At 55.1% G+C, this 8,725-nt stretch overlaps 1 protein-coding gene across 1 annotated transcript in view; it reads right to left on the bottom strand.

Moving 5' to 3' along the window:
- Positions 1-1,303: 1,303 nt before the first annotated feature.
- The window catches only part of LOC120837931 (TNF receptor-associated factor 6-B), a 55,718-nt gene continuing 48,296 nt past the window's right edge, over positions 1,304-8,725 (bottom strand). The window contains exons 8-9 of the mRNA XM_040207579.1: positions 2,152-2,178; positions 1,304-1,393 (exon numbers count right to left, since the gene is read on the bottom strand). Of these exons, the coding sequence (XP_040063513.1) occupies positions 1,304-1,393; positions 2,152-2,178 (117 nt within the window). The remainder of the gene's footprint in view (positions 1,394-2,151; positions 2,179-8,725) is intronic.

The raw sequence follows: 8,725 nt of genomic DNA, 5'->3' as shown, positions 1-8,725 counted from the left end.
AGAAGTAGACCCAGGTCGGCACTTCGGGGTGAGCGAACGTGATGAGCACTGCGGTGGTGTTCCCCAGCCGCCGAAAGTCCATGATGGGTGGGTTGCGGTTGTCTTGTAACTCTGCTTGAATTGTATCTCGATCCAGGCGGAGGTCGACGCCGCGAATCACACCGCGACCCGAGCTATCGTCTGGAACGCAGTAGACTGAGACCTCATACGTCTTGTTGTCGACGACGATCGTTTTGAGTCGTAGGACCCGTTCAGCTCTTTCGACGACTGGGGTGCAGTACGCGAAGGTGTTTTGAAGCAGGTTAGCTTGTATTAGGTCTTCGTGGCGCACGGCGTCCCTGGTGAAATGAGCAGCCGTGCAGATCGCTTCAAGTAGTTGGTAGGTTGAAATCTTGGAAAGTTGCAGTCCGCCGCGTGGGCGCACGATCAGCTTGAGAGCGTCGCTGGGTAAGCGAGGCTGTTTCGAAGCTACAGAATTCTTGGCTAGTAAGCGTCCTCGCTGCCGAGGCGTGAGTTCGGTTTCCATCTTCCTCGCAGGTACACTCGAGGCCCTACCTTTGTTGATTTGGGACGGTTGGTCCGGTCCTGTTTTGTCTCCAGGAAAATCGGGTACGGCTGGCCCTGGTGTTGTTCGCGCTTCCCGGAGCTTGTTAACTTTAGTCAACCATTCACTGGCTGCTAATTCTTCCCGAGAAATGGGGATGCCTTCTACGGCGACCCTCATGGTGAACTACGGCGCGCGGGCTCGGTCGACGGCGCGGCGCAGCTGGCGAATGCAGCTGCGGCTCGGAGCCTTCGGCGGAGCGCGGTAGGCCTAGCGAGACATCCGGCGTGCTGGCGGGGAAGAGTTGACCGAAAATGGTCAAAAACTTGCCGTACGTACTTCTGGTTGGTGTCTCTGGATTCATCTCGTTGATAGGAAGCCGATGATTTCGATGACAGTACTCTAGGATCCCAATATGCGGGGTGAAGGCACGAAATCAGCGGAGCCCAAGTGAATTGCGTCCGTTGTCGCTCGCGCTCGCAGCGCCCCCTAACCTACTCGGCCCACCCGTTAACGCCGCTTCGCAATGACAGTCGGGGGCGGCTCATTACAGAAAAAAAAGCTAATCCGAGCTGTCGGTAAAACGATCTATTGATGAAACAATGCTCGACGATCAAACGACTTGTCCACGATCGAAACGTTGATTTATGAACTAATGGCCTCTGCCAACAGGAAGCGACTGCCGGTAGAGTTTTGGGGAAATTATTATATTTAATTCCGGAAGAATAGACACTTTCTTTTAACATCGTACACTAAGAATCAAGCCAATTGCCCGCTTTGACATTTAGAACCCATACTCACTTCATCCTCGCCTTTCAGTTCCAATTCGCAGTACTCGCAAGCAAGTTTCTTTTAGAGCGCAGCTCTTAGGGGCCCGTTCCCGGCTTGAGCGGCGTCGCCGTCGGCGTCGGCGTAACCAAGGTCATCCCAAGGTCACGTGACCCCCCAAGGTCACGTGACCCCTCCCAAGGTCATCTCAAGGTCACGTGACCCCACGTGACCCCCTGAAGGTCACGTGACCCCTCGAGGTCACGTGACCCCTTCCAAGGTCATCTCAAGGTCACGTGACCCCAACATGACCCCACGTGACCCTTTGAAGGTCACGTGACCCCCAAGTCACGTGACCCCTCTGAGGTCACGTGACCCCCGAGGTCACGTGGTCGCCTCCCCAAGGTCACGTGACCCCCGAGGTCACGTGACCCCCAAGGTCACGTGACCCCTTCCAAGGTCATCTCAAGGTCACGTGACCCCTTCCAAGGTCATCTCAAGGTCACGTGACCCCACGTGACCCCCAGGTCACGTGACCCCTCTGAGGTCACGTGACCCCCGAGGTCACGTGACCCCTCCAGGTCACGTGACCCCCAAGGTCACGTGGGGGTCACCTTTGGGGTCACGTGGCCTTGAGGTCACCCCCAGGTCACGCCTCCCCGAGGTCACGTGACCCCCTCCCCGAAGTCACGTGACACCCCCCCCCGGAGCATATTAAAGAATGAGGGGAGGAGGAGGAGAAGGGGGAGGGGTCTACCCTCCCCTCAGTACCCTTCACTCCTCCTCCTCAAGAGCTGCGCTCCAATTCGGCGTTACAGGGATTTGTAAACGGCTTCCACTTTTTTTTCACACTGCTCCCTGTGCTCCTGTAATTAAATATATACATCAGGTTATCAAGAAGAATATAAGGTATCAACTACAATCATCAACGTCACCTTGTCTATAAAACAAAACGAAGATCTTCTAGCACTACCAGTTCATCTTAATTTCTTGTCTACAAACTTAACTTTAAGATACGGCGGTCAAGGCACCGATTTGTTGTTGAACTAAATATTTTCGTTTTATTTACTTCATTGTTGCTTTGAAGCAAAGTTACATTGCTGCTACCTTTATGATATCAACACAGACGGACGAACATTGGATTCTTAAATAAATATTTGTATCATTTGAAAAGGCTCTACATAATAGAAATTGTAAATATTTCGAGCAAGCAGTTATTACTTTCATGTCCTTTTACTTGTTTAGAAGTGTGTAATATATTAGTAAGCCTCATCATTCGATTCCAATAACATAACATATATTATAACGAATGACGCCTCTATATTAAAAGCTTCTTTTGCCAACAGAATTTGTTTTTCGGAGAGCAAGTACTCGCTAAAATTGATTCGAGACTATAATGTGTCAACATTTCATTACGCCATCATTTACTAGGCTGTAAGAAAAGATAGGTTGCTCGGTCTTACTACAACAATAAATGGGAAACTAAAATATTTTTTCAGGTGTATGAAGTATCTGTGGTTAATATTTTAGACTCAAGCGCGAATGTAACAAGTTAGAGACGGCAATTAAATATTCCGCCATCCTTCACGCTCCAGCTGAATTTTTTTATTTTTTAACTAAATATATATTTTATCTTTTATATGTAAACCGTTGTCTTTTGTATAGCTTACGCCGCAGCATATAAACATTTAAAGAAAGCCAAAGATTACAATAAGTGCCACTTCTTGAACTCAAATGAAACCATCCAACCATATTGTGTTATGACAGCTTTTTGTCTGTATTTCATACCGTGATCTCACTCTTTCCTTTTTGACGCATTGTAGGAATTGTGGTGTCTAGTATCAGCGACCACACAATTAATAAACCCCCATTATATTGTCACCAATTAAGGCGACGAGAAAGCAAAGAGTAAACTGAAAATAAAGGTTTAATGGGCGAACTTGTGCCAAACAAAAATAAGTAACGGAAGAGCGTCGAGGCAGCAGAAAAGCGGGCGGCGATTCGGCGGCACTACAGAGCGCTAGCGAGACTGAGACTGACTCGACAAGGTCGCGGGAGCTGCTTATCTACCCTGCGTCACTATCTCGAAAGTTCGGCAAAGAAGGTTCGAGCGTCGCGCGCTCGGGGCGAGGATGAACTGGCACTTTCGAGAATAACAAGGCAGAGGGAAAGTTACGTCTGCTGCGAGAATGACCGGGAATCTTCTAGAAGACCGTGACCAAGCGTTGCCTTCTCGGCTCTGCGGGCGGCATTATCCCCCTTTTAAAAGTGCATCGCCCCGATGCAAAACGAAAGGAAAACGCAAATGGCTAAAACAATTACGGCGAAACAAAACAAACATCCAGTGTCACAATCCTAACGCCCGTAGAACGGCTTGAGTCGAACTACGTGGACGACTTCGGGTCGAGGCAGGCGGCGTCCTGATGGTCGAGTTCCGTCGGGGAGCACCTCGTAGTTCAAGTCCCCAAGACGGCGGATGACCTTGTAGGGTCCGAAGTAGCGCTTTAACAGTTTCTCGCTGAGGCCGCGGCGGCGAATGGGCGTCCACACCCATACCCTGTCTCCGGGCTGGAACTCCACGTCGCGGCGGCGGAGGTTGTAGCGGCCTGCGTCGACACGTTGCTGGTTCTTTATTCGAAGACGGGCTAGCTGTCGTACTTCTTCTGCTCGTTGGGTGACCAGCTGGGCGTCGTCGGTGCCGTCGTCCGTTGGATCGTGGGGCAGCATGGCGTCGAGCATCGTCGTCACCTTTCTGCCGTGCACCAGCTGAAAGGGTGTAATGCCGGTAGTTTCTTGAATCGCCGTGTTGTACGCAAACGTGACGTAGGGCAGCACTTCATCCCACGTCTTGTGTTCCACGTCAACGTACATAGAAATCATGTCGGCGATGGTCTTGTTTAGTCGCTCCGTCAACCCGTTGGTCTGCGGGTGGTATGCCGTGGTCCGGCGGTGGTCGGTGTGGCTCAGGCGGAGTATCTCTTGTGTCAGTTGCGCCATGAACGAGGATCCTCGGTCCGTAATCAAGACTTGGGGAGCGCCGTGTCGGAGGACGATAGACTCCACGAAGAATTTGGCTACTTCCACGGCGGTCCCCGACGGGAGTGCTTTTGTCTCGGCGTACCTGGTGAGATAATCAGTTGCCCCGATTATCCACCGGTTTCCCTGCGCCGACGGTGGGAAAGGTCCGAGAAGACCCATTCCAACCTGCTGGAATGGTGCAGTCGGGGGCGCGATCGGTTGCAAGAGACCTGCCAGCTTCGTCGGTGGTTTCTTACGTCGTTGGCATTCGTGGCACGAACGGACGTAGAGGTGGACAGTCTTCGGAAGCTTGGGCCAGTAGTATTTTTCTCGGATCCGTGCAAGAGTCCTACTGTAGCCAAGGTGACCAGATGTTGGGTCGTCGTGGCAGGCTTGGAAGATCTCTTCTCGAAGACTAGCAGGAATCACTAGCAGCCACGTCGAGTTGTTGTCCCCGAAATTTTCTTTATAGAGGATACCTCTCCGGACGGCGAATCGTGGCAGGTCACGTGAGAAGGCTCGGGGAATCGTACCCCCTCGTCCCTCCAAGTGGTCGATCAATGCACGCAGCTCAGGATCGTCCCGCTGGAGCGCTGCCATGCCGTGAATGCTCACCGCGCCAAGAAAGTGGTCGTCGTCGTCGTCGTCGTCGTCTTTGGCACATCCGGCAGCTGACTCGACAGGGGCTCTGGACAGGCAGTCGGCGTCGCTGTGTTTTCGGCCTGACTTGTAGACCACGGTTACGTCGTACTCTTGCAGTCGTAGGCTCCATCGAGCGAGGCGTCCCGATGGTTCCTTCAGGCTCGCTAACCAACACAGCGAATGGTGGTCGGTGACCACCCGAAAAGGAGTCCCGTACAGGTATGGGCGGAATTTCGTGATAGCCCAGACGACGGCCAGACATTCCTTCTCGGTCGTCGAGTAATTGCGTTCCGCGTTCGACAGCGTCCGGCTAGCGTATGCGATCACGCGCTCCGCACCGTCTTGTCGTTGGACCAGTACCGCTCCGAGTCCTGTATTACTGGCGTCCGTGTGGACCTCCGTTTCGGCTGATTGGTCGAAGTGGCCGAGAATAGGTGGTGACTGGAGCCGTCGCTTTAGTTCGTCGAATGCCTGTTGTTGTTCTTCACCCCAGTCGAAGTTCACGGCGTCTTTCGTAAGGTGCGTTAGCGGCGCAGAAAGCTTGGCGAAATCCTGAACGAATCGCCGGTAGTATGCGCAAAGCCCAAGGAATCTTCGGACGGCAGTTTTGTCGGTGGGCGGTGGAAAGGCCGCTACGGCGCGAGTCTTCTCAGGGTCAGGACTTACACCTTCGTTGCTCACCACGTGGCCCAGGAACTTCAGTTCGCCGTAGGCAAACCGGCACTTCTTCGGCTTGAGGGTGAGTCCTGCGGTCCTGATTGCCTCTAAAACGGCCCGAAGGCGTCGCAAATGCTCGTCGAAGTTGGCCGAGAATACCACGACGTCATCGAGGTAAACGAGACAGCTCTGCCACTTGAGGCCTGCCAGGACGGTGTCCATGACACGTTGGAACGTTGCCGGCGCCGTGCACAGTCCGAAGGGCATCACCTTGAACTCAAACAGTCCGTCGGGCGTGACGAAGGCAGTCTTTTCTCGGTCCCGTTCGTCGACTTCGATCTGCCAGTAGCCACTCCTAAGGTCCATCGACGAAAAGTATCGGGAGTGGCGCAGCCGGTCCAGCGTGTCGTCGATGCGGGGGAGCGGATACACATCTTTCTTCGTGACCGCGTTGAGCCGCCGGTAGTCAACGCAGAATCGAAGCGTTCCGTCTTTCTTCTTTACCAGCACAACCGGAGAGGCCCACGGGCTGCTCGAAGGCTGAATGATGTCGTCGTTGAGCATCTCCTGTACTTGTTCATGAATGGCCTCTCGTTCCTTTGGGGAGACCCGGTACGGCGGCCGATGCACAGGGAGCGCGTCCTCGTTGGTAATGATGCGGTGTTTCGCAACTGTTGTCTGGCGCACCCTCGACGTCGTCGCAAAGCAGTCGCCGAACTCGGCGAGGAGGTCTCCGAGCTGTCGTCGTTCCGTGGCGCTGAGCTTGGGGCTAACGTCAAGCTGTTGCGGCACTGTACTGGACGGCTGACATGGCGAGGGCTCTTCGGAGATCGCGGCGATTTCGGCGTCGGCCAGGAGTTCCTCGACGTGTCCTATAGTGGCACCTTTCGTGAGATGCTGCGCCTCCGGTCGAAAGTTCGTCGCGAGGACCACACAACGTCCATCCTGCAGCTCTGCTACGCCCCTTGCGACGCCTATTCCTCTTCCGAGAAGCAGTTGGACCTTGCCTTCCAGAAGGACTTTCCCGCTGGCAACTGCGTCGGTAACGACGGGCACAAGAACACTCGACCGTGGCGGCAGGTTCACGTGGTCCGCAATGACTCGGACGGCGGCTGGCGACGTTTTGGATTCCTCCGGAGGTAGCACGGGCTTTCGCAGCGTCAACCTGTTTGCTCCAAGGTCGATCACGGCACCGTACTCACAAAGGAAGTCCATGCCAAGGATGACGTCTCTCGAACAGTCTTTGAGGACTACGAATTTGACGGGGCAAGACTCTCCGTAGATGTTGTGGTTCTCCTTGGGGCCACTGCCTTTGGGAGTACCACGTTCGCGGCGAGACGCTCTACCGCGAAGCGGGTTCGTACTCGCGTGGCATGCTGCTCGTTGAGCGCAAACAGACACCAGTCACGTTGGTAACGGTGATAAACTGTTTATTTACAATGAAACAAAATAACAACAACACAACGGCTATAAGCTGGTGAACGCCGTCGGTGTGGAGATCGCCCACGGCCGAACGGTCGTTCACAAAGGTACAAAGTACGGGGTAAACGCTCACCGGTGCGCCGGAAGGGTCCCCGTTGTCGCCGCCGCCGAATCCCAGGAAGAAGAGGAGCAGCGACACTGCTGTCCGCTGGTTTTAAGATAACGGCGGGGCGAAGTGGCCAATCAAGGAGCGACACGTCGATCTCCTTTGTGCGGGGGTTCGTTACGGAAATCGCCCCAAGGGGGGAGAGGAGGAAGCCACTCACAGTGGTAAGCAGCGCCGCCTCTCGCTACGCCAGCGCGGCCGCCACGGCGCGCCAAAACGCTGACGCGACAGAATGTTGAGGGATCACAATCCCCACAATGTCCACGCGCGCAGTACACCTTCCCACTGGTGTGATGAGATGTCCGCCGGCGGTTCGTATTTTCGGGCCATCCCACGGCGTCATCACTTTCCGAAGGCGGCGAGAGAGCTTCCCACTTAAAACGGAATAGTCTGCTCCGGTGTCGACGAGTGCCTTCGCGTCGTGGCCGTCGATGGTAACGTCGAGGTTATTCGACACCGTCACAGAAGCGTCATTCCTATCCGTTTTGTCGCTAGTGTGGGAGCCCTCCGACGTTTGTGGAGGATATTGGCGTCGTTCGTCACCGGCAATACCACCTCCCGGTATTGCCGCACTCAGTTTTCCCGGCGAGGCAAGGGGGACAGGCTTTCTCGGCGGGACCGGCGGAAGGGCGATGGCGAGCGTCGGGGAGATGGTGAACGGAATCCTCGGCGGCGAGACGACTCAGGAGATGAAGAGCGGCGGAGGTAGTCTTCGATGTCCCGAGGTCGCTCTCCAAGACGTGGTCGAGGGTCGTTGGGCGCAAACCCTCGTAAGCCCAGCTGTCGGTAGGGGCATCGTCGGTAGATGTGGTCTGCTTCACCACAGTGGTAGCACAGGGGGCGTCGATCAGCCGTCCGCCACACGTCAGTCTTCCTGGGCGCCGGTTGTTCTTGCCGGACGCACTGAGGTCGGTCGTCGAGACGTCGGAGGTACGGCGGTGCTGGTGTGTCTCGTCGTTGCGGCGCAGGAGGTTGACGGGCAGGAACTGGCGGTCGTCGAGCCATGGCGGCGTAGCTCACCGTTGGTTGTTCCGGTGGTGGCAGGTCGACGGGAGCCTCCTGCTGGAAGGCTCGCTGCACCTCCTCCCGCACTACTTCCGCCATAGAAAGCGAGGCAGGGCGATCGGCAGTGGGCAGAACCTTCCTGATTTCTTCTCGAACGACGTCGCGGATTATCTGCCGCAGGTGTTCGATGCCGATACTATTGACATCGGAGCGAGGTGGTGAGACAGCCGGAATCGTTGACACACCGGTGCGTCGTTGATAGTGCACAGCTCTGGCCAACAGCGCTCGCTCGATGTTGGTTGCCTCGGCCACGAAGCCATCTACCGTCGTCGGGGGGCTGCGGACAAGGCCACCGAAGATTTCACTCTTGACGCCCCTCATGAGGAAGCGCAACTTCTTCTCCTCGGTGGCTTGAGGGTCGGCGCGTGTACAGAGTCGTAGCACGTCTTCAACGTAGCTTGTCACGCTTTCGTCGGGGGCTTGTGTCCGCGTCTGGAGCAGGT

This window comes from Ixodes scapularis, unplaced genomic scaffold, assembly GCF_016920785.2.
Source record: "Ixodes scapularis isolate PalLabHiFi unplaced genomic scaffold, ASM1692078v2 PGA_scaffold4__175_contigs__length_147842914, whole genome shotgun sequence".
In the NCBI taxonomy this organism is placed as follows: Eukaryota; Metazoa; Arthropoda; class Arachnida; order Ixodida; family Ixodidae; genus Ixodes; species Ixodes scapularis.
This window is presented reverse-complemented; position numbering and strand designations above follow the sequence as displayed.